The 26,911-nt window shown below is 43.1% G+C and overlaps 1 protein-coding gene across 4 annotated transcripts in view; it reads left to right on the forward strand.

Annotated features, from left to right (window-relative positions):
* LOC1278969 (nephrin) overlaps positions 1-26,911 on the forward strand; it is a 90,155-nt gene that overhangs the window by 29,690 nt on the left and 33,554 nt on the right. For all 4 annotated transcript variants that reach the window (XM_061656293.1, XM_061656291.1, XM_061656292.1 and 1 more), the window contains exons 4-7: positions 14,968-15,091; positions 15,253-15,367; positions 20,983-21,076; positions 22,659-22,772. In XM_061656293.1, coding sequence (XP_061512277.1) covers positions 14,968-15,091; positions 15,253-15,367; positions 20,983-21,076; positions 22,659-22,772 — 447 coding nt within the window. The remainder of the gene's footprint in view (positions 1-14,967; positions 15,092-15,252; positions 15,368-20,982; positions 21,077-22,658; positions 22,773-26,911) is intronic.

The raw sequence follows: 26,911 nt of genomic DNA on the forward strand, positions 1-26,911 counted from the left end.
TGGGTGTGAAAATAATCCATCGCTTCCCGCCGGAGCGAGGCGTCGGAATTAAGTGACTGATATTGAGGAAATAAAACGGAAGGCAGGGTATCGATTAAACTAGCCCACGTTGAACGGGCAAGCGTGCAGGGCAGTGGGCGTAAAAGAAAAGGCAGATTAAAAGGTTTTGTGTACACTGCCGGGAGCAGTGTGAGTAGCTGGTTTCGGGAATGAACAGATATGTCATGGTCGGATACTGTATCTAGCGAAAGATAATCATGTAAATAATCCATTCTATATTGTGTAGGTGATGGGTTTGTTCAGTATCGGTACAGAAAGAGATAGAGGGAGAGAGAGATCTTGAGAGAGAGAAAGAGAGAGAGAAATATATATATATATAGAGAGAGGGAGAGAGGGAGAAAATACTTTGCAGGTTACTTGGAAAGAGTAATTCAAAAGTTAAAAGAAGCTTTCCACACAAAAGGACAACGAAATGGAGTTCTAGAATTTCACAACAAAGCAGGAGCAGAATATTTTTTTATCATTTGTTTTGCTCATGTTTTCATTACACGTTTAAACATTTATTTCTATCCCCACGCGTCATATGGTTGTTATCAGTATTATGAAAAAAACAAATTAATTGTCGTACCATAACTATAAAGATATTTTGAGAAACAGGTTTTTTGTGCTAACTAACGCATTTAAAAATCGTTCAAAAATATAAATAACATACTCAAGAAAGAAAAATATTTTTGACGATTTTTAAAAAGTGTTTTTAAAACTTATTTTAAAGTTTTAAAAGTTTTATGACAGTAATTATAAACATATAATATATCAAAATATCAAAAAATTGCAATAAAAATCGCTTGCAATGATTTTTGTTTTGAAAATGCAAATCAAAGTATGTAAAAGGATTTTCAAAAATTATTTCTCAATTACCATGACAACCTTATCAATTTTGTTAACAACAGTTCAAAGCTGATCCGATCTAACAAAAGCGACACAAAAATCTCAACAATGATGTTTTAGCAGAATCTAAATATTTGCTGCTGTTACATACACAGTTAAGGAATGTAATCCTAGCCCGATGTGTTTTTCCTCCCACCACCCACTTCACCATCGATGTTCTCTTAGACCGCTACAAAGGTGTATTCATAAGGTAGTTTATGAGTCTAAATAAGGGCTGGCTGAATTAGTAATGTGGTATTTAAATGTATTAGATAAGTACTTGTAATACCTGTAAGAATATGTTGAAAGGGTAGTTGTGGTAGGCAATTGTAATTGGATATGTTATTCGTATACGCTTTGATATATAAGGAGATGTGAAATAGTATTCTGCAACAACTCATACATTCACTGTTTTTTTGAACTATTTCTAATGAATTTTCCGCAAATCGCGAAAAACAACTGTCTTTATAGCTGTAGTAGGCGCTGTATTTTCAAACTACCAGGCGCCTCCATGAAGGAAATTTATTTTGTTGCAACTACAGATTTAATTTATTTTGATAACCTAGGTATGTTAAATTTATTTATTTTTTTTCTTTTCGTTTACATTTTGTTTACTGTACCTCTAGTCAGAAATATATTTTTACTCTACTTCTAAATCGATATCTAATCTGATAATCTGATATCTATTCAAATTAAACTTTACTAATAAAGGATATTACAATATTGTCATTTCACATTTTCGATTTCAAAAACCGTGGAGAATGGGAAAATAATGAAAAAAAAATTACATTGACCGAGCTAAAAAAGTAACTATAGACTCAATTGAAAAATTCAACGATCAGTCATTTGAAGAATGAACAGCGTATGCAAGCTCATTTCATATAAAAATCCAAATTTTAAAATTTTACGTATCCTACCATCGCTGCCTTGGCTACCATACTGTACAATATTACAAGCTACATCTATTGCTTCTATAAACTCACGTATGCGCAGTTCTATTTCATGCAATTTATATGAAAACAAAAGCAACAAGGAGATGATATTGCAATTTGCAAATTCTTTTGTAATTCATTTGCGCACTTTTTTTCCTATGTTTAAACACCCGAATCGATTGCATGTTTCCAGCTTACTGAAGATACCTTTTTAATAGTGGAGGAAAATACATCCCACAATTTCCCGCAACTCTTCCGAACTATCAACAGCACTCGCTATCAATAGTTGTTTGTCTTCCATATTCCCGTCACACGGAACCCATCCGCTGTCTAAAGCGGCCTTGTAAAGCGTGGTAAATTTTCATAGAAATTCATCGAGCAAAAATTTCCACCTCACTCGTTACGATCGTTGAAAACCCGCTCGGCACCACATCCCGATAACTGACCGCTACGCTATATCAACAGTACGCTTCCCTGGCAGCTGGCAGCGATTCTGAAAGCGATTCACGGTAGCGGCAACATCACCATCCAAGTAGAAAAAATACTACAATAGAAAACCTTTAACAATTTGATTACCACATCCAACCATTCACTACCACCGCCTGTGTGTGTGTGTGTATCCCATCAAACCATTTTTTTCCATTGTTAACCCATTCTGCTAGCCTGCATTCCTCCGTTTGGAGGTGTTTTGTGAGCCGGAATTGATGGTCCATAGTTATGACAGTAGCCGCAGAATAATTAATGTGGACTACCACCCCCCCCCCTCCCCACACGGGAAGCTGCAGTACCACCAGTTCGTGGAAAACCGCAACGCCCCTTGGGAGGTTTCGGAAAAAAGCCGTGCCTGCGGTGATCATCAAACTCTAATGCTCTCCAGCGTCAGTGTCTTGCCACATACACATACTCACCCACTCTGAGAGAGAGGTGACATGATGAAGGGGTGTCCACTCTACAGACTGACTCTACATACACACACGGAGAGAGAAAAGCCACTACACACACGGTCATTTCCAAAAAACACCCGTATTATGTTGTAAAATCCGGTGTGCACAAACGCAACGGTGCCTCCACGGGGCGTCCTGTTCCGGTACAAAGCGGGACCACTTCCGGGATCGGGTCCAGCCGCACGGTTGACCGGGCACGTGATGATGATAAATTATCGCCACCGCGTACCGCGTGTTGCGACACTTCCTGCTTATCTCGAACACAGGCGCCACAGCGTCCAAAACCGTCCCATCGTGTAGCAGTATCGAAATCGAACCACCGCCGCGACCGTACGGTCCTCTCGGGCCGGTGTCTATCTATGGCGAGGCGTCGCTCAAATTTGCCAACGGATGATCTGCTCGTTATTATGACTATGACTGCACAGTGGAGTGGAAGCTGCCCAGCCTGAGCCCGAGCTGGACCACAGACGATGGAGACGAGAGACACCCGATGGCTTCGGGTCTAGACCGTCGCTCGGGTGGACTTTTACGAGGCAACAATTAATCACTCTGATTTCTCGCTTCACACACACACACACACTTACGCATTCTCTGTCTCTCTCTCTATCACACACGCACGTTTGTTCGTCTTTTCGTCCACACAGCTCGACTACTGGATGCATGCATGCAGTTTGACACTAAGCTACTGCACTAACGCCGGGGAAACTGTTTTTCGGGGGTCGTACCGGCAAAGTGTTTTTGAAACACTTTTGGAGTTTGCTCATGAATATTCAGGACAAAAATGTGCTACACACGGTGGTTCGTGGGTGTATTAATTGAAATGGCACCACATTCGGTGCAATCTGCTTGCTTACGTCGCTTACGATCTCCCTGAAGCGATCGGGCCGACTGTGAGACGCGAGAGAGTCTTCCTTCCTTGCCTTTCTAGCGGGGTTTTTCTTCCTACCCGTTCTGTTTTGTTTGCTAACGCCACCGTGTTTGAAGTGGGGCTTCGCTTGTCGCTCATTTACGAGCGACCGGCTGACAGAGCTTATCCCAGTTATTAATGATGTGCACGGGATGCTTGTTCACGGATTTGTGACTAATTCTATTGGACGGCAATTCGGCGAACTCTGGTGCGTCGTTTTTTTGCTTTGCTTTGTTTCTTTTTGCCGGAAGGAAATGGAAGAGATTTGAGACGTTTTTAGTGAAGCCCAATAGAGCATAACAAAGGGAGGGATGTAATACAAGGGTAGAAGATTACGCGTTTCTTTAATATTAAAGTAACGTATTTTCCTTTGAGAAATGGATTTCTACACTTATACGGATTAAACATTTGAATGCATAATAAACATAAAAGTGAAATCTCCATTCTTTCACCTTTGATGTAAAAGTCTATAAATGTGTAAGAAAATAAAATAATATTAATTTTTGTTGGATTTTGAGATAGGCAGAACACACCCTTAAGTTAGGCACTTAATTAATAACGCCCATGCATAGGCAACACGCATTACATGTATTTTCCCATTAGACAGAAATCCCATTTAAACTAGAATCCTATCATCATCAACACTATCATTTTGGAATAGTGCCAACGCAACGAGAATTAAATAAGAAAATCTATGTATCGCTAACGGAGCACGTAGGCTCCTGATAAGAACACCCCAGATATTACCAAGTCCAATGTAATTTACTGAGTTTTTTCTTCAACTTTTTGGTGAGCAGTGCTCTTATTGTGAAGTTCAATACTCATTAAGAGTGGCAAGACCTCTTTGGAAAATTCCGAAGTTAGCTTGGCAGAAGTTTGCATAAGGGTGCCAGCCTTTTTTAAAGCTTTTGCTCGAGAGTACTGCTCCCCCCACTTAATACAGTCCACGAGACGGAATAGGTCGTAGAAACCTATAATAATATTTCAGTCTGTTCAAAAAGTATTCGTCTAGCTGAATGTTTTGCATAAAAAGGCGAATTATGGCCGCAATATGCGTGGGGTGGTAAAAGTAATCATGGGGTTTGATGAAGGGACTATCAATACACACGTACTGCTAAAAATAAGCATTAAATAGTAAATTATTTAAAAAACTAAAAAAAAGTCATTTGATTGGTGCGCAAAAAGTATTCGTGATTGATGCTGAACGATCAACTCGATTAACTTTTAAATAGTTTCACAGAAACGATTGTAAAAGAAAGGGACCATTCCTTTATAAAGGATTCATTAAAGTAAAACAGGAAGTTAAGAGTGTTTCTTACCTTAATTATCATCCTGATTGTACCTTATTTTATTGATGGTTTAAACATATTACAAGCATTTAAATGAAATCGTATATTTCTACCGGCGTGATCGATCTGGCACGCGTGTAAACAACAACTACTGCCGCTACTGCTGCGGCACCAAATGCAGCACAATCGCCGAAATTGCACCGACACGCGCCTATCGACCGGCTGCATAAATCATCTCGCAAATCAGTATGCGTTGTGTCGCTTTGGTGCGTGCGGGTGAAACATTTAAATTCGATAGCTCACCCAAAAATAATAGCACAAACACACACCCACACACACACACATATACACAAACACTCTCGTGTACTTACGTGTTCGACCCCTTCCTTCAGTTGTCCTTCTCTTCTTGGTGCGCATCGTGTGCTTCATAAAAGCCGAACTGTTTATCATCGACCAGACGACGAAAACGCTTGCATTTGCGGCCATTTTGGGGCCACGCTTGGCCACTGGATCGATGTGCCCGGCTCGGCACTCTGCCGTGCCTTCTCTCACGGCACTTGCAGCGTACCCAGGCGGTGTTTTATTTTTAATGTTATTTCCGTAAGCGTTAATGAATTATTATTGAAATAATACTGTACCGGTGGGGATTAATCCGGGTCGCCCATAAACCAGAACAACCACCTCCCAGCCTCCCAGGGCGCGAGTGGGACAATTGCTTCAACTTTGGCGATGGACACTTTGGAGGAAGGGACACACCCAATTCGCTGTGTCGGCGTGGAGAACGGGTGAATCATTGATCAAAAATTAAAACCTCCCCAAACGATGGGGTCTGTGCTTGGGAGATTTTCATTATACACAGACACACGCACCGTCAACGCTATCAATGCCTCCATCACCGTCATCATCACCGTCATCATCATCATCATCATCATGAACGACAGCATAGTTTATCTGGCAGTGGTAGAAAAAAAGCCGAGGCACTTCGACAATAACCTCTTTTCCAATTTCATTGAAATCAACGCACAATGAGTGCGCGCTCCTTCTGGGGGTTTATCGTTTTCATCGCGTTCCGTTGCGCCGTACGCTGGCTTATTGTTGGGTGATTTTTCAGCTTTACACACGCATACACACATACACTCAGACACAGACTCTGGTGGGCTTCCGTTTATTTTATTGCCGCGCTCGGGCGCATGAAAAATGGATGCAAGTTAAAGTGGAGCAAACTTATCTCCAAGCAAGCGCGGATCGAAAAGCCGGGGGCACAAAAGGACATTGAATTGCATTACGCACGCATACACACACACACACACACACACACGCAAAAAACCCCCAAGCACAACGATACAGCAATAAAGAGTTGTTGAAAGAGGATACATCACCGAGGTTGGAATGATTTCGCTGATAATTTTCCGCTTCCCGGGTGGGAGGTTTTAAAGTAAAAGTAGTCATTGATTGTAGGATTTCATTGCTGTTGTCGCTTTTAGTGGCAGACAATTATGATTTATATTAGGAGTTTTCTATTTATTCTTTTCAAAATGTTTGCTCAAACTACATTATTTTTAATTTTGAGAGGAAAAATAGCCGTAGCTTCGCATAAAAAAGCTAATAATGGGACCTTTCACGATTCTAGTCAGTTTTTTGTATGGAGTTTGACAGTTGGAGGTTGAAATCATGCAAACACTACATACAAAACCACACAAAAAACTAGCCTGCAATTTTCAGTCTAGATTATTCTAGTCTCAAAGCTAGAATAAGATTCGAGTACCTGCTCGAAAAATTCAAAACAAGGTGGTGTTCTTCTTCTTCTTCTATTTGGTGTAACGTCCTACGGGGACATGCCGGCCTATACAGGCTTTCGAGACTTAATTCATAACCACGTAGCCAGATAGTCAATCCTTGCTACGGGGGGACGGTCCATTCTGGGCTTGAACCCATGACGAATATTTTATTGAGTCGTTCGAGTTGACGACTGTACCACGGGACCGCCCCTAGGTGGTGTTTACATTTATCCCAAGGGGCATTAAAGAGATCTGGTGAGGGAATCTAGAATCAAAGTGTATGTAGTTCAGGTGGTCTCATAGCATGTTTTTTTTATAACCAAATTTTAATATCACTTTTTGACAGGATGGGTGGACACTTTTGTTCAAACAAGCTTTCTGGAGGCTTGACGAATTCATAAAACACTCTTAAAATCTTCATTCAGAAACATAAGCGATAAAAATCAGCCTTTTAACCTTGGGATACGCCCACCTGCATATTATACCCACTTAGATAGCTGCTCGAAAACTGCTATACAATGCAAACAGCTGACAGGCTGAAATTTCAGCCTACAAACTTAAAACGAAAAGGGCTCCAATATCAAAAAAATTAATTTAGCAAAGATAATTGCATACCTTCAGGCGCAATTGCTAATAGCTTTCACCGAATGTACCATTATGGTAACTTTCGTTTGATTTAAGCGAGGTGGAGATCAAAGTGCTCACTTTTTCGATTAAAGAAGGTTTTGAAATTGTGCTTGCTTGAATTGAATCAAAGAAAATTTATAAAACGGTCTTTGTATGATGAATGTTCCATAAAACCTCCATTGTAGATTGCATACTTTACGACAATTGTACGTAGATATGCTTACTTAGAATTAACCTCACAAATGATCCCAATACGTGCAACTGTCCGATCTTATTTATCGTACTAAGCTTTTGCATTTTCTCGTCAACAGCAATTTTCCCAAAGCATGCGACTTCTTCATAAAGTATAATCCTCCCAAGAGGACCCCCTCCGGACTTCCAATATTGATTAAGCAATTTAAAAAATGCACATTAGCTCTTTCGTCTCCTGCTAGCCTGCCCAGCACTTGACTCCTGCACTACTGCACGAGCGCTGCACCGGAAAGTACATTTCATTATCCCGTTCCACTACGTCGAGTAGTCGTCGTCGTCTAAGTCGCTTTCCAGCTACCGCCTGCTAAAGTTAACAGGTGCAGAAATCCCTTCCTTCCCATCTCATTCTTGAGAATGAGAGAGTGCGAGGAAAAAAAATGCTGCAAACAATCAGGCAAAAACCTAATATTGCTACGCCACGGTACAGCAAAAGCCCACACTTTGTCTCTCCCTCGCTGGCTTTTCTGTTTGCCTCCTCCTTCCACGGCACTACTACTTCGGTGCAATAAATGTAGATTGCAATGTCTTTCTGACAATTTTACCCGTCACCCGGGCAACACTCTCGCCCACAGACACATGCCCGTCAAGATGCACCGTGGAGTATTGCACCGTGTGGCAGCCCCGTTACCTCGAGAGATGCAGGCGTACTTCAATGGAAATTTTACTTTTTAATATTGTAAAGCACTCGCACCATTTCTGTAGCAGTGTATACATAGTTTTTTGCCATTATTGTGTGTGCTAGTGGGAGGGAGGGAGGAAGTCTACCACAGCACACACACTTACAAAGCACAGCGCCAGTCGCTAGCGTGACCAGTTGCATCGCAGCTGCTGCTAACAGTCCCGTCCGGCACAACCGTGCTCGCGGAGAACGGCACAAAGTGCAGCGGCGATGCTACGGAATGTTTGGCCCGTAGTAGTGCGTATCGAATGCCCGCATCTGCGGAGCTTCTGTATGCAGCTCGTGCGCGCGATAAGAGGAAGATGGTTTTCACTTGATTATAGTGCATCTTCGCTCGGTGGGTTTGTTGGCTGTACGAGCCGCTGTTATGCTGCTGCTGCTGCTGCTGCTGTTTTTTTATGTTCCTCTTTCCGTATTCATTCCTGCACGCTTTTCCCCGGCCACAGCCCACAAATACCGAATCCGATTCCGTAACGTTCTGTCAACAGTGCACACCGCACGCTCTGCAGCCGCAAACACTTGCCCGTGTGCCAGCTGCACGAAACCGTTTCAGGACGGCTTGGTTCGGGATGAAAATGAAACATAACCGAAACAACAAACAACAGACCATCCACCATGCGCCTGCTCTTCGACAATGGCTTTTCCTAGAAAAGCGGGAAAGGAAACATAAAACCACACACACACAAATACACGTGTGGAAATGGAGTACGAGTACGGGTGGGGGAAAGGAGCGATGCTACAAAAAACATTGACCGTACGGGAAGATTGCACAATCCTAGTTTTGGAATTATCAGCCACGGGTAAAGGCGCCGTCCATAACATTCCGACACATCCCCAACAGTGGAAGGCTTCAAACAATAATGGAGAGTGAAAAAAATGACACACAAGTCGAGGACAGCACGGACACACACACACACACCACTATCTGTACCGCAAACCAGAAAAGCGAACCTTCACGCCAGCATCAACCAAGAGCTCACGCAAGAACAATAAGCCCAACAGTCCACCAGCCGCCCGTTTCAGTGAGACCCTGGTGTCCCAAAAAATAAAACAATAGTGACAGTGAAGGAAAGGGAAGCAGGAGCCTGTAGGAGCTTTAAAAATTATCAACCCCAAACACAGCACGAGCACATAAATCTTAAACAGCCCGCATCCAATCACGACGCGAACCGCAACCGTCGCGGCGGCGCAAGTCGTCGTGTTCGTCGGTGCACGTCACGGTCACGGGGTTTTTGCGGCAAAAGGAGCTTTTGTAGCCTCTTTATGTGTGTGTGTGTGTGTGTGTTTCCTTTCCTAGATGGGGTCAAAGGAGCGGGAGGAGTGGCCATAGGCAGACTGGGCAGAGTGCGATTGCCACATGGTAGCAAATTAAAAACTGTCAACGGGTTGAACGCGGGCTGGCAAAACCAAACCAACACAACAAACAAAGGTAGCAGCGGAGAAAATAGGAGGGGAATAAAGCAAACTGATCCCGATTCGAACTGTGTGTGTGTGTGTGTGTGTGTGGGTGTGCGTTTCTCATCTCGAGTGGTTCGTCGGAGAGATTGCAATCGGGTCGGTTGAGGCTGCCTTTTCCCATTATTATTTCTATCGGTTTGACGTGCCACAACCGCACCCGCGACACGTGTCGATCGTGGAAGGATAGGGGAAAAAGGCTTTTTAAATTATTTTATACGAATACTTATTGACATATCTTACTTACTTTGAACAGTTTTTTCTCTCTATGTAATGGTTAAGTGTTATTGTCGTTATCGCTTGTTATAATTGAATGAATATGTGTAACAGGTTGAAACTGTCTCACTTCATAGTTTTGTAAATGTTGCACGTGAACATCTCACGCAATCAAATAGTTTGTTAAAATAATTTAATTTTTTTAAAAATGTTTTCGTTTCGTACAGTTGAGTCATAAGCTTTATAACGAACTACCCATTAAAACTTACCTAATATCTAATTCTAAAACTAAACTTTTGAATTAAAGTAGATAAATCAGTCAGGCACAACAAGCAGGGCGATAAAAATGCTAAAAAAGCAAAGAGTAATAAAAAAAGAAGACAAATAACAAATTCAACAACAGATGGGTTCATAGCTTAAAAGTGACGGCAATGACAACAGTTAAAACCGACAAGAGAGACAAACAGAAAGGTAAATGAAAAAAGTACCAAAATCACAGAAAATGAAGGTACTAATAAACACATTAACAGATAATACGGCAAATTATGTCAAAATTTGGCTATCCATAATTTGAATCATCGTTATTTAACCTTTTTGCTCGTGATGTGTTATGTCTATTGCAGACCTTTAGGCGTTAACATTACAAACAACGTAAACCGGACCAATTCAATTGAAGCTTTATCTACATTTAGGCGCAAAACCGTTGTGAAAAAGTGAACAAGTTATTAGACGAGTACCAGTCAGTACTTATGCATTGCAAATAGAACATATTTCAGATCCATTATCCCATACATAGCTCACAACTCTAGTGATGATATACTAACACCACTTCACTCGCGCGCAATGAATACAACATTTTGCGCGAGACCGGTATCGCGATAATTGAACCTCCTTTGCTGCTCTCCAGCCTACAGGCTGGACCATATTTCACACACATTCCATCTCGTTTCAGTGCAGTTCACCTGTGGAACGGTGTGCCAATGTGCCCTGTGGGGTCAAACATTCGGTAAATGGGCAATGGGAGGTCGCTGGCACAGTTTTACGTTCGAAACCCGCTCAATCACTTCCTTCCAACCGGGTAGAAGAAGAGTGACTCGCACATTCTACCCGCTCGAAAACCATATTTTCCAACACAAATCACAAACAAACGCCACTAAACACGGCCATTGCACAGTGTCCCGGTTCCCGGTTTACACACACACACACACTCATCCCGCACCTGGTTTCCGTGGGATGGATTCGCACTCTCTGAAAATTCGGTTTTCCGCGCACAAACACCAAAAACCTGCCCTGACTGACCGGGCATATCTCCCCCTGTGGTCTGTGTGTGTGCTGTCGAAATGGGATTGATTTGAATGTTGGTATGGTAGGGAAATTAGATTACTGTCAGCACCAAACACGCGCTGTTTCTGTTCCACTTTCGCACCGTGGTCTGTTGTCTGGTGCATTTTGGGGTAGGGGAACGCGAAAAACACAACTCACCCTTCACAACCGTCCGTAGCAGAAAGCGGATCAAAAACCGAAGGTGACCCGAGGTGTGGGTGGTTGGGAATGGAAAATAAAAACCAAATGCAAGAGGAGGAGAGGAGGGCCGAAAAATTGCACATCACATCCGAGTGCTCCGCAAACGCACTCGCATACTGCGGGACGCACGCGAATAGTCATTTCATGCGCATCGATGGAACACGTGATTGCTGTTTTCGAGATCATCAAATATCTCATTCGATGTTTTTAGCCGAGTCCCGAGACCCGACTAGTGTGGATGAGTGGAATGGCAGGCATTTTGTCTGCACCCTCCATCCTCCCCCTCTCCCCCACCCCACCACTGATGCGCTGATTGTGCTGTTCCGAACGGGGTTCGAAGGAGTACCGGATAAACTGGATTTCCACTCTTTGGCAAAACGGTTCGAGCGACCCGGGGTGAACGGGTTTGAAAATTGGACTTTGGAGGTTCCATTTTGTGTGTGTGTGTGAAGGTGTGTGTCTCCCTCACCCAAAATATCCATCATCCATTTTCATCCATTTTCATCCTATGCACTCTTTTGCAGCCGGTTGTTTTTTTATGATTCCTTTTGCCGTTGGATCGTTTGTTTTTTATCGGGGTTTTTAAAACACACCGTTACTCCGTGCACGTGGGGACGAACCCTCTTGCCGGACGAAAACCGATGAGAAAACGATTTTCACCGCCCTCCACTCTCTCCATGGCTTTCCCCACCACTCCAACCCTTTAGAACGATTTTCCCATCGGTTCGCGTTAACGACAAACGCGAAATGGTACCGCGATGTTCGATTTATCGTTTTCATCATTTCGGTTTGTTTTAATCCCGTTTCCGGTCGATTCCCGGTTGCGTGTGATTTCTACACTCCCCCTCTCTCCCTTCATTTTTCCTTTCAATTTTCTGTGTCGCCATCTGTCCCCACCGGATGTTTGTTTGCGTACGTGTGCATGCTGCGTGTGCGTATTTATCAAATTCACTCGCCACGATTGCGGTGCACCAACTGGCGGTGCAGTTTTCTGATCTGTGCGTTTGCTGGCGTACAAAAGCGGCAACAAAAAACACGCACACATAGAGGGTCGCTTAGAATAGGACCGTCGAGCTGCTGCAGTACACACACACAGGCAGGCACGCAGGCTAGATTGCATCGGAAACGGTGAAACTCATCGCCACGCTGTGACCCTCGATCGCACGAGAATGGTGGCCACTAATTGGATACGCTGATTTTATTTATAGCTTCAAACTCTTGACCCCTTTACTGGGCAATTGTAATCTGGGACTTGTTTTTTTTTTTTTTGTTGGTGTGTTTTGATGAAAATGGGAAAGATTTTTCTTTTGCGGTGGGAGGTATTTCAACTCATTGGAATGGGAAAAAAGGAAGATTAATGAAGTGTATGTTGACGTAAGTATAGGCTTTTGATTGTGTTTTGAGGGTTTGAATTTCATTGTAACAACGATGGATGATTTATTTTTTCACTTGAAGCTGATTATTGAATTATGAAAATCTTTTATATTGTAGTTTTAAGACATTACCAATTGTCAATTGCTCCGCTATCACATTACAGCTATTCAACAAACCAGATGTCTCCTGATTGGAAACTCATAATACTACATGTTGATAAGCTTCAGTAACAAGGTTACAGATCTTTGAACTTATTTTGATCCCATACTGGCTCTGGAACTCATTCTGAACTCTCTTGGGTTTAAGAATAGGTCACATACTGGTCTTGGAACTGATCCTGAACCCACACCGCTTCTGGAACTGAAGCATATCTCGGTCTTGAAGCTGATCCTGAACCCATCCCAGTCCTTGAACATACTCTGACTCAATACCGATCCTAGACCTGGTTCTGAATCCAATCCTAGAATTGGAATTGAATCTTAGTCTATGCAGGTCCTATAATACAACTGGGACCCATACTTCATTATTTATTATCCGGCGCTACAACCGCTTTGCGGTCTTGGCCTGCCTCAGCGCTCGTGGTCTCGTGCTTTCGTCTGCCTGTCCGTTATCCCGGCCTTAATGGCGGACGCCTCCACGCCATCTTGCCACCTAAATTTGGGCCTTCCACGCCTCCTCTGTCCTTGTGGACGGCCTAAAAAGACTTTACGGGCTGGGTCGTCCGTTTCCCAGCGTGCAACATGGCCAGCCCACCGGAGCCTGGCGAGCTTAAGACGCTGTACGAATGTAAGGTCGCCGTACATCTCGTACAGCTCGTCATTATAGCGTCTCAGAGGCGTATGTGAGTATTGGCACTATATAGGTACTATATAGTCCCAGCTTCGTCCGTCGCGACAGGTTCTTTGAGGTGGACTGATTTTTCAGGCTGTAAAATGACCGGTTGGCAGCCAGCATTCTTGCGCGCAACTCAGCTTGCATGCTATTGTCGTTGCTGACCTTTGTCCCAAGATAGGTGAATTGGGGGACGACTTCAAAAGTGCGTTCGCCTATCTGAGCGTCACGCCTACGTAGATTCTGATTATTTATTCGTAGGCCCGCTGATGTTGCCACCATCAGTTTGGTCTTTGCCTCGTTTATCTGCAATTCGAGGCTCTCTGCCGCCTGCTCGATCCCTTGGTAGGCTTCTGCTACATAGGAGAGCCGCAGACCAATGATGTCTATATCATCAGACTCTAGCGCTAGATTGAATAGGAGACAGGCAAGCTCGTCCCCGTTGGCGCAGACCTTTGGTGGTAGCAAAAGATCCTAAGAGTTTTCCATCCACCCTCACCTGGCAAGTGACGTTAGTCATACCCATACAGTTCCTAGAAATTAATCCTAATCCAGAAAAATTCTTGGCGCTTTTACAGAATCGATTCCAATCCTAAAACTCATCTCCATCCATCCTAATCTTGGAACTGATCTTTAGTTCATGCAGGTCCTTAAATATATCTTGAACCTATCAAAAACACAAAACTTTTCCAGAGCTATGTAAAATTAATTCTGGTCCTAGAACTTAAACTGAATCCATCCTGAGCTTGGAAATGATCCTGAAGCTCTACCGGTCCTGGAGTCGATCTCTAACCTATACCTTCAATTATCCATCTGTCCGTGATCATGAAACTATATCGGTCCTGGAATTTAAGCCAGACCCGTTTCTCTGGAGCCTAGTTTGAAATTTGGAATCCAAGCAAAACCCTCCAGTTTCCAACAGTTCCACTCACATGAACAACATCCCAGCCTCTACCGTCTGTTACAAACCGTCCTCACCCTACTCTGAACGATTAAAACACCATCGCCCGCAAGCTGGCGTACCACCAAAAACCGTTCCAGATGGCACAAACTCTCCCCAAAATGCGTACCGAATGCTTCCCGCCACTTAAACACTCGTTAACTTAAGAGACCTTCGCCGACTTCCCGCGTATGTGGCGCACGCGGGAACTTTGTTCGGGGACAGTAGTAATGATAGTAATATAATTCGCAATTTCCTTCCATTCACATTCTCTCTCTCTCTCCGTTTGCAGATGTGTTCAGCGTCGAGGGCGTCGAGGGACGGAGCGTTGAGCTGCACTGTCCCATCACGGTACCACTGTCCCAGGTGTACATGGTGCTGTGGTTTAAGGATAATGCCGGCATCCCACTGTACAGGTATGGTCGCTCGGTCGATGGCAGTACATCATGCAGCGTGGTATCATATCGTTCATCTTACACTTCTTTTCTTTTCTTCTCGTGTATTTTTCGGGTAATGGTTGCCGCTGTAATCTCTACGAAATGCGTCATCCCCACCTCGAAATGTTCCACTCACACAGTGTCGATGTACGTGACAAAATTTCCCGCCAGCCGGCACACTGGTCAGCGCCGGAAGTATTTGGATCACGTGCCAAATTCAATATTGATAAATCACCGGCATCTTTGCTGATCAAGGTAAGTTTCACCAGAGAGGGGAGCGATAGGAGTTGTGCTAACTTTCCTTTGCACCACATTCCATTACAAATTTTAATTACGATTGGGATGGGCAGGGGACCTTTGGGCAATGATGGCCGATGTGGCTTTTTTGTGTTTGTAAACTTTATTTTTTTCGATAGTGGGCGTTTTAGGAGGGAAACATGTAGGTATGTTTGCAAAAGCTTCGGGTTAATTATTGCCATGTTCTTCATATCGGAAATACAAAAAAGGTGATATGATTTGATAAATTATTATCAGTTTGTATTTTTTTCTATTTAGTACGACAGTACAATTCAATTCCTTTGTCTTTGAAGGAATAATGAGCAAACTAATGTCGTAGTCGTTTCAAGCCAAAATTTTATTTTTACAGAGTTTTGCTAGATATGGAGTGGTCAGGTCAAAGGTCACTGTTAGATAAAGAGTAGAGTAGAGTGTTGGCAGAGAAAAATAAAATTGAACACCCTTCGATTTTATGAAAAAAAAGAAAAAGATTAGTGGAAGATACTGTCTGCCAGGTTATTTTTTTAAAGGAATTTAAACATTCATTAAGTAAACCAGATGCTATCTCCGCAGCTTCTACTATATGGAGTCTGGTCCGATGATATTTGTAATGAAATTTTTGTTCTTGCTTGTTACTTCATTTCTGTCACTTAGTTCAATAATGTGTTCTGATATTTTTTCTTAAAATTGGTATGAAATACTTTGTTGAACTTCAATGAAAACCAACCAGCCATCAGAGTTTGTTATTTTAAAGTTATAGTCAATGTGTCGTAATCACCCCACAAGGTGTCGGTTTTACTCCATCATGGTGTCGATCTTACCCGCACTGCAGTTGTGATGCAACAAAAAAAACACACTTTTTTATTTCAATCAAAATGTTATCAAAATCAATCCAGGAACCGTAGTTTTTCGTAAGATGGTACATAATGAATCAAAAAAGTTTTTTCGATGTCTACTAGTAAGTTTACATTGACAAAAGTATTGCATTCGGGGGAAATCTATTTCTTCAACCATCAGTCCGACAATGTTACAAACAATAAACAATAAACGACATGCTAGCTAGAAAGCGCTCAATAAATGAATTCCTTACAAACAAGCTTTACAGCCAACAACAAAGCAGTACGTGCAGAAATGCACTCAACTGGAAAGAGCATGCGGGTATTTGTAATCGAGACGTTTGCTAATACCAAACAGCAACATTGACCACATCGACACACCCAACGAACCGTCACGGTCATGACGTAAACATTTCAATTAAAAGCCCACAACAAAGCATGAACTTTAAACCCCCACACACTGAACTGTGGGTGACGCAAATAGTAAGGTTCGTGGGATTAACGTTTGCCACTTTTAAACAGCCCACTAGTGGTATGGTTTTTGTCTCGCGCGAACTGCATCCACTTGCTGACATGCGATCCACACCACCCTAACGCGACATGCACACTTTTTCAATCAAAAGCGTGTGCCACGCGGAACAGAATGAGAAGTTTCTAATTTGGTACTTGCAAGCAGCATGGACACGGACACTCACAAACCCGCTCGTTAAGTAAGCAGCACCCCGTTGAGGCTAGGCGGCGAGTCGCTCTGACGTCCACACGCAGACACACACACACCCCGGTATTAGCTTTAATAGGGTGTACAGTGCCCATTTTCACTCCTCCTCTGAGCTCACATACGTTCCTGTTCGAGGGGAAGGGCGTTCAAGAACCATGAATGGAAGGTTAATATAAATATCAACCATAAATGACTCATAAATTCTTGCTGCTCTACCTGTGCCATGCTACTAGCAGCGACCATGAACGTGTGCTTTTAGGGAGGTGAACGTTTACAGCGCCACTTCTGGGCGACGCTTCCGCCCGATCATGGGCCCCACGTGTACATCCAATCGGAACTTCCGCTATAAACACACACACACATAAGTCCGGTCGGTCACGCTCGTGTGTGTGTGTGTGTGTGCTTGTTCTTTTACAAGACCAATAATTTGCTACAGATTGCTCACACCGTTCACAATTCGATAAGATTGCCGTTTTGCACGGGCAGTGGCGGAATCTCGTAGTAATAAAAAACAGCAGCAGCAGCAACAGCAACAACACGCTCCCGTGACACGCATACCGGCCAGCCAAGAAGTTGTAAAATTAATGAACAAAATAAAATGGATGAAAAAAAACAGAAGGCACAACATACACACGCGTCACTAACAACAAACTCGCAACCGCGAGTTGCGCGAGCTGCGTCCGCAAACCGGGTGTAGGCCCGAAAGCCGAATTCATTACGCGGCAAATGTGTATTGAAATTTAATGTCACCCAACCACACCACCACCAGGTGTAGTACGGCTGCAATACAAGCACACACTTACACACACACATACATGCCACCCGTTACCCCCTTTGTGGCCTTGTTTCCTCCTCGCTGCGTTACCCACTGAGCGTCCTTTGACGTATTCATGCATGCGGTGCGCTACGCTTTCATGTACTTATGCTATGCTCGCGCAGTGTCGATGAATCGTGCACACGGGCCACGGGGCTGGCCTGGCTGGACATGGGAACAACCCGTGCTTGATGAAAGCGAAGGCACCGCAGGGTGTCAGGTGGAAAGTAAAATCAATGTTTAACCAAAGAAAATCGTGTTTGCGGTTGTAGCCCATCTGCCAAGTGTTTGTTTCACAGCTTTTTTTTGTTGTTGTTGCTGGAATCCCTCTTGCTCTCTCTCTCTCTCTCTCTCTCTCTCTCTCTCTCTCTCTCACACACACACACACTCCCGGTTTCTCTTAAAAAGGGAAGAGTAACGAAGAGTATGTTGGCATCGGTTTTATTTGTGTTGTGATTTTGCTGTTTCGGGGCTGTACTTTGTTCCCTTTTTTCACCCCTGTTTTCCTTTCCCTTGTGGCGGGTTCGTGTTGCTGCGCACTGCAAAATCATTAAGCGTTTCTGTTGCCACCGTAGCCACTCGAATGCCGGAATGTTGAAATTCACCAAAAAAAAAAATGAAGGAGCAGAGTTTGGTTCGAACACAACAGCGCGAATGTTTTCCGGCGCGTGCGGGTACGTGCGTAATTAGTGCGAGTATTCGATGGTCAAATGATGAGTCGACTTCGTGCGATACTAGGATCTTGTGCTGCCGCGGGGGGTTATCAGCGCACTTTCCCGAGGATGGATATTTTTTTTTTGTTGCTTTGTTTATTCAATGAAAGAAAGGATACAGCTGCGCGCCGGCACGGCACGGGGGATGGTGGCATACTTGTAAAGCAGAAGCTTTGGCACTTAATTTAATTAAAAAATACTAATTGCCGTAATGATCAGTGTGCGCTGTACTTCGGTCGCCGCCGCCGATGGAAGCTTTCGTGACGGATGCCTAGAACGCGCTAGACTTAATTAGCTGCATTGCAAGGCAATCGTGGCAGCAAGTGGTAACATACGATGCCGTGTAAGCATTGCGAGTAATTTTTACTTTATAGGAATACACATGTTTGGGCGGAACCAGAGGAGCATTTTCAGCTTCAGTATGTTTTTAGCTTTCCAAAAGCATTGGCTAGGATTTTTTCTACTTGACAGGAGGTTTTCTTCTTCTTCTTTTTGGCACAACAACCGCTGCCGGTCAAGGCCTGTGCCTGTACCCTAGTGAAGTGGGCTTGGCTTTCAGTGACTTTTTGTTACCGTAGCAGGATAGTCAGTCCTACGTATAGGGGCACGGTCTATTCGGGGCTTGAACCCATGACGGGCATGTTGTTAAGTCGTTCGAGTTGACGACTGTACCACCAGACCGGCCCAGGAGGTATACATTTCGGTAAAAGTAAGGCTCAGCGCTCTACGTTACATTGGAGAAGCGTTACATCCCTTAAAATATTCCCAAGCAGCATTTTATACACTGGTCGGTATACAGTTCCCCACGCGACCGACCAGTGTACATTATTTGAATGAAAAATATTTTAAATTGCCATGAAAAAACGTTAATTGCTTTAAGACAAATCGATTTCTACGAGATTAAATTTTTAAACTACAAGTAAATAACAGGTTTAACATTTTTCATTGTTGTACTATGGTTTATAAAAAATAGTCTGAAAGAAGAAAGTTCATAAACACCCCAAACGTTTTCAATTGGAGTAGCATTTCCTATGAGTTGAAAATATAAAATTAAAAAAAATGTATAGTTAAATTAAATAAATGCAATATAATTATTACCTATTCAATCTATGTTTGCTTACTTGAAATACTTGTATGTATTTCAGTATCCAGCTATTGGGAAAATAAATAAATAATCATTTTTTATGATTAACCCTTTTTATGCATAAGATTGATATAATTGTATTTCTTGAAGTTGTCACAACTCACTGAAGCTGTTAAAACTGACAGCTTAATAATAATATTATAATTTATTTATACTCATGAATTATTAATGGGTTTTATATTTAATAGTGATTGCTGTACTTTTTTATGTTTGTTCAAATATTGTTGCTTTTCTAATTATCATATAAAAATAATCATATAAAAGAAAAATTATATTAATATTAAATCTATCAATTTGTTCCTCCACGGCGGTTAAAACAGGCAAATGTTTTAATGCTGCTTGGGGTTGCGATAAACAGGCGTTACGCATAACGCTAGCGTAACATTGAGGGCTGAACCTTACTTTTACCTACATTTCGACAGTTGTAAGCTTTGTAATCGAAGCAGGCGTTTAAATGATGTTTTCAAAATAACCGTTAATTATTAGATATAACTTTTCATATGGGAAAACAACATAGTTTATAAGTAACTAAAAGGAAAAGCTCAATAAATTATTAAAAAATATATGTTTTGCCTTTTCCCCTGTCCTAAATATTACAAAACAAGATTTGGACTCTCACATTGGTCATTTGGCATTCGAAGTCTCTTGATTATTTATCAATTAACCATTCACTGTTCTTAGAGCATTTGGTTCAGAAAAGCCAGTACTTCAACACAGTTTTCTCCTATCAGTATGATGATGCTATGCTTACTCTACATGTCATTCTTAATTGGTAGTGTTCAATTTCAAAACTGCAAAAAAAATAGCACATCCTCTTTGATAAAAGGATCTGTAGTTTACCAAACGCTCTGTGTGTAAATACCAAAGAATGCAATAGCTTGTGCATGTTCCACGTCGATTCCAGCATCGATCAATGTTCGGTAACTCTTCAAAGAAACGTTACACTTTTTCGGATCAGTTCAGCCACTCCCTACTCTCCTGCACACAACATATCGACGACACATCCTTTCGCCAAACAAACAGCTGACAGGGAACATGCAGCAAACAATGCATCATTTATTCACTGATCTGTACAGCCTTGTCCCGCCTTGTTTCAGCTAAATATCTCCAAAGCACAGTCAAGGGGGCTTCCATTTTTAATGATACATCTTGAGCCCGATGGATGTTGTTGTCATTTGCGTCAACTTGTGAATTGGTTGCCCGAATGCGGCCACTCAAACGGCAAAAGTCATTGAAGCACATTGACAATAGCACCACAGGACAAATGGATTAAACACTGGAGCAACCTTTTTTTGGCACAAAAATGTTCTGGACAGAAGCATGTTTTTCTTTAATTGTACATTTTCTCCATTTTCTCGTTCTGATGCAGAATTTAAAACGACACGATCAAGGAGTGTACCGGTGCCGAATCGACTTCCGCACGATACAGACGCAAACGTATCGGTACAACCTGTCCGTCATTGGTAAGTAGTAGTGAGCAGTATTCGAAATTGTTTCTCCTGTGGGAGAAACATGGAACCTTACAAACGTCTTTACAAATCGCGTACATCTGTTTATGCATCCTGCATCGCGCACATGGATAGATCGCACGTGATAAACTGCACACACACATTCACACCACTTGACGTACGCGACGAACCCGCGCGAAACCATAATTGTCCCCCGAGCAATGGGACGCCAACTGCTTCGTTGCTAGCGTCGGCGAAACACATTCAGTCACTCCGGTGCTTTACGCGCCATCCTACTTCGACAGCTGCCGGCTTCCCTTTTGCAGCAGCTACTTGATGTAATTGATGCACTTAAAACATGACAATCACTTGTCATTGGCTGCTAATGTGCGGCTAATGCACCAGGGGGAAGGGCGCCGACTTGGGAGCATCGCATCTCATTATGATGGGGTTGTGTCACCATCGCCACCGCCGCCACCACCACTTTGGGCCAATTGCCTCTTTGGGTAATTCTAAATGCATTTTCACCCTCCCATACCGACATCCTCGTCACGCAGGCTGCACAGTTCCCTTTCATCTTCCCTAATACACCTGCCTCATTTGGAGAGTGTAATGCTGTGGAAGCCTTTCAGCGCCACTTAATGCTGCTACTGCTGCTGCTGCTACTGCTGCTGCTGATAGTGTGATGAAACGAATCGTAAATTCATACCCTTAACTTGCCTATTCACGATATGCAGTCGTGTGTATGCGTATCGTGTCAGTAAATTGGTGCGCCTTCGAGGGTTTCGTTATCGGCGTGCGATGGGATGGTTTGAATTTAATGAAATGGTTGTCTCTGCCTTTTGGAACTCACATAAAAGCATCGCGTTTGGTGCTCGATTTAGCAAACGCGTACCTGAACTGCCATTCGGTGCAATTACTAATTAAGATTTTGAATAGTGACTGTAGTGACTGTTTGGCGTGTGTCTGATGTGGATGAATAACGGTCGGGAAATTAAATCAGAATAAAATCACGTTCAAGGTTCGTTCAAGCTTTTGCGCCCGAAAGTTGGCAATATACTAGAATACTTAGTTTACAATGTCTGTTGACTAAGCTATATAGATATTTGTTTGATTTATTTATTTTTAATTGGTTTGTATAGGTCTTTTAATAGGTTTCGTAAATGTTTATTTTATTTCACCACCAACGGACATTTTTTAATAAACCTTAACGAGCGAATGTTTAACAAATGGTACAACGCTCTAAAGAATAGCGCCATCTGTGTGCAAACATGTCAAACTAAGATATGCACTTATTTATTCGGTACACTTAACGATTTCTTCAAATATTACAATTTTGATTTACTTTCATCCTTCACATCCTTACCGTGCCCAACTTTATTAAAAGAAAATGAGCTTCAGCATCGGGAATTATGCCACAAAAACCAGGCCGGCAAAACCCTCCGAATGCAGGCTCGGTCGCCTAATGAGCCGGACGAACGGACACCGAAGGGTCCGAAGGGAGAGAGAGAGAGAGAGACGCTCTGCACTGCCACTGGCACAGATTAAGACACTACTTACACCCGGCACTACTAAGCCCCTCATTATCTATTTACAGTGCTGCCCGAGCAACCGGTGGTTCTGGATCGGTGGGGACGCCACCTGAACGGCACCAAGCTCGGACCGAAGGAGGAAGGCGATGACGTCGTTATCACCTGCCGTGTTTCTGGTGGTAAGTTTGTCTACATACACACACACACACATCGTTTGAAAGTCGGGACAAGGTTCTGTCGCCCTGGCTTGTCATTAGCTGTCAAACCCCACGGTCCCGGCTACCGTTGAAAGCGGCTTTCGGTGGGTGACTTTTCGGATCGGACAGCGTGGGTCGCCGTTGCGACGTTTTCAGGCGACGGCTTTCCAGGCGTCCTTTAAATCCATTAACACCACCACCGTCGCCACCGTCGCGTGTTAGCTTCACCGCGTCCGCCCCTTTTGCCACTTTCCACACCCACGTTAAGCAAATATTCGCTCCCTCTTCCCACAAAGTTCCCCTGTCAGTTTTTGCATCAGTCAAACCTCAATCAAGCGACTCCACAATGGCGACCAACGCTTAAAGTACACCCTTTCAGCAAGTGTTCCTCCCGCTCGGTACGAAATCCTCCGAACCAGAATTCCACCTGGGTCACATCACCACCTCACGTCATCTTGTCATAATGGTCGCCGAACGAGGGCACCCAGCACGGACCCGGACAGCAGTGAAGCAAACATAATGGTTGCATCTCGGGGCCTTGCAGCATCCCGACGCTGCAGCATCCCGACCGAGCTACAGCTCGTTCCGATTTCCATTGCCAACATCCACCACCCCGGAAGTTAGCTAAAACTGTACTCTCCAGTTCCATCCACTTAGGAATGGAAACTTTTTCTTTCTTTTTACACGTGCTTCTCGCTCTCGTCCGCGTCTGCGCTGCGCTGCGTTTCGTCCATCAACCGGAAGCTCGCTTGGCACTTCAAGCGTCCCACGGACTCATCAAGCTAGATGTGACCGGAGCGAACACTGTAGGGAAGGAAAAGCTAATAATCATCACAAGACTACATCAAACATACTCTCGCACTGCGGAACAAACTGTGCATCGTCCATCGGTGGCAGCCATCTTCCGAACCGCCACCGCCGACCGGAAACACCGGAAACCGCCCCCCCGTGCGACAACATGCGTCAATGTTTCTGAAAGCCTTCCCGTACCAACTTTGTCACTGCTTGCCAAGGGGAGAGGATGCGTTTCGGGCGGCAATGCAATTCCGTTTCAAACGCGCATCGAAAGGCCCGTTATCCCGATGACGATTTGATGTCCCGCAGTGACATCAACCACCGCTAAGCCGCCCGTTGGCCCGTTGGAAGTTAAATAAAAATGGGGACAAAAAACATACACAAAAGTGGCTCCTCTCCACTGGCACTGCAATATGACGAGCAGGGAGGGAGGGGGGGGGGGGGAGTAGAAATGATAGTTAATTTAAAAAGTTCGCGGATATTGGATAAGTTTCGGTGCCGTTTTTGCGGTTGCTGCGGGTGCGCCTTCGACTGCACTTCCGGCGCGTAAAGGCTTCGCGGTGGCGGCGACCGGCGGCGGCGGATGTAAGTTCGATTTGTGTAACTCGTCGCGTGTAGAGGGCGGAGAGAGAGAAGGGGGAGGGACTGAACGAAACATTTGTGACAGATACTACCATCACCTACCTCACCACCGACACCCGGCGCCTCACCAGGGCATCCGGTTGCGGATTTGCTCGCTCTCTGCCCAAAACCCTTTTCACTTCACGTGCCCAGGTGCCGGGGCAATGATTGACGGACAGCAAGCGGATCGAGAAAGTTCTGGTTCACATTTCGCACGCTCCGGACGGGTTCGAAACGGGTGGGGGTTGTGATGAATTTTTAATAAATTCAATGCCGGATGTAGCGGTACATAATTAATTCCAATACAGCTTATCGGCATCAAGGGGTGTTTTTTCCCTTCTTGTAAAAAGAGAGAGAGAGAGAGAGAGAGAGAGAGAGAGAGAGAGAGCAGGAGAGGAATTGCAGGCTGAAGAGTTTTTGTGAGACAGATCAGTTGGTAGCAGACGTGTTTCCCAGACGAGATGTGTGAACCTTTCAGTTCTGGAAGGAAATGTTCGATGTACTTGCGAGTGGTGTGGAAATTAAGAGTGATGTATCGGAATCAAGCTTTTGTAATTGAACTGATGAAGTATAAATATAAATGGTATTGTACATCTGTATTCGACATCGTGTATGTAGTGTAATCATCAAGCCGTGCACCCTGAAAGTATACTCATAATGAGTTCGAATCCTCGACAAACTAATCCTGCGTCATCGTACTGTTAGCCTCAATCTGTGTTGACACTTTAACTGCCATCAATTTTGACTGGTAATGGTTAAGTTCAACGAACTTTAAATCATTCGTAGTAGCATTATATGAGAAAATTATGCTATTTTTAATCTTTATTACCAATTTCAAATAATAAAGGCCGGGCTACATTGATCGTACTCGCAAGTGTAATTTCGATTTTCACTAGCAAGCTAGATATCGGTATAATTTATGTGTCAAAATTATTCATGCTTGGTGTCTCATCAAGTTTTGACCAGGCTACTTGTATGCCGTTTTAAATGTTGATATACGCCTATAAATTGCAACAAAGTAGGCCGTTAATTGTTGTTGTTGGACAAATCGTCATTCATACAAAGCGCTTGGCAACATTTTACCCCATCTTCCAACATCTATCCATCATTGGGTAAAATTATAGCCTCCTCGACCCAAAACGTTTTTTGACATATAAATTATACCAGCATGTAGCTTCAACCCGCCACCGCTAGATGGCGTACGCGTTCACAAAAATTACACTACGGAGTACGATCAATGTAGCCCGGCCTTAGGGGAATTCATTGAAACGTTTTACTAAGCAGCTACTAGCATTGCAGGACAAAAACGCTTGAAACGCTTTACAGTTTTAGCGCCAAACTTTAAGCGTTACTTGTTGTTAGTCGTTGCGTTTCCATCGTGTTTAATTCAACGATAGCGAACCCTGAAAACATGCCCATTGTGATTTCAAATCCCAGATGAAATAAAGAGTCATTATTCTGCTTTAACGTACTGCTAGCCTCAATCTGTGTTGACACTAAAACTGCCATCAATTTTGACTGGTAATGGTTAAGTTCAACGATCTTTAAATCATTCGTAGTAGCATTATATGAGAAAATTATGCTATTTTTAATCATTATTACCAATTTCAAATAATAAAGGCCGGGCTACATTGATCGTACTCGCAAGTGTAATTTCGATTTTCACTAGCAAGCTAGATATCGGTATAATTTATGTGTCAAAATTATTCATGCTTGGTGTCTCATCAAGTTTTGACCAGGCTACTTGTATGCCGTTTTAAATGTTGATAAACGCCTATAAATTGCAACAAAGTAGGCCGTTAATTGTTGTTGGTGGACAAATCGTCATTCATACAAAGCGCTTGGCAACATTTTACCCCATCTTCCAACATCTATCCATCATTGGGTAAAATTATAGCCTCCTCGACCCAAAACGTTTTTTGACATATAAATTATACCAGCATGTAGCTTCAACCCGCTACCGCTAGATGGCGTACGCGTTCACAAAAATTACACTACGGAGTACGATCAATGTAGCCCGGCCTTAGGGGAATTCATTGAAACGTTTTACTAAGCAGCTACTAGCATTGCAGGACAAAAACGCTTGAAACGCTTTACAGTTTTAGCGCCAAACTTTAAGCGTTACTTGTTGTTAGTCGTTGCGTTTCCATCGTGTTTAATTCAACGATAGCGAACCCTGAAAACATGCCCATTGTGATTTCAAATCCCAGATGAAATAAAGAGTCATTATTCTGCTTTAACGTACTGCTAGCCTCAATCTGTGTTGACACTAAAACTGCCATCATTGTGATCGGTAAAGATTAAGTCCAACAAAATATGATTTTGTTTGCAATTTAATATGAGAAAACTATGCTATTTTTAATCATTATTACCAATTTAAAATAATGGGACCCTTTACGATTCTAGTTAGTTTTTTGTATGGAGTTTGACAGTTGGAGGCTGAAATCATGTAAACACTCCATACAAAACCACACACAAAACTGGCCTGCAATTTTCAGTCTAGATTATTCTAGCCTCAAAGCTTCTAGAATTAGATTCGAGTACCTGCTCGAAAAATGGAAAAACAAGGTGTTGTTTACTTTTACTCCAAGGTGCATTAAAGAGATCAGGTGATGGATTATAGAATCAAAGTGTATGTAGACCAGGTTTCAAAATCAAATTTGAATATCACTTTTTGACAGGATGGGTGAAAATTTTTTGTTCAA

Source organism: Anopheles gambiae, chromosome 3, assembly GCF_943734735.2.
Source record: "Anopheles gambiae chromosome 3, idAnoGambNW_F1_1, whole genome shotgun sequence".
Lineage (NCBI taxonomy): Eukaryota > Metazoa > Arthropoda > Insecta > Diptera > Culicidae > Anopheles > Anopheles gambiae.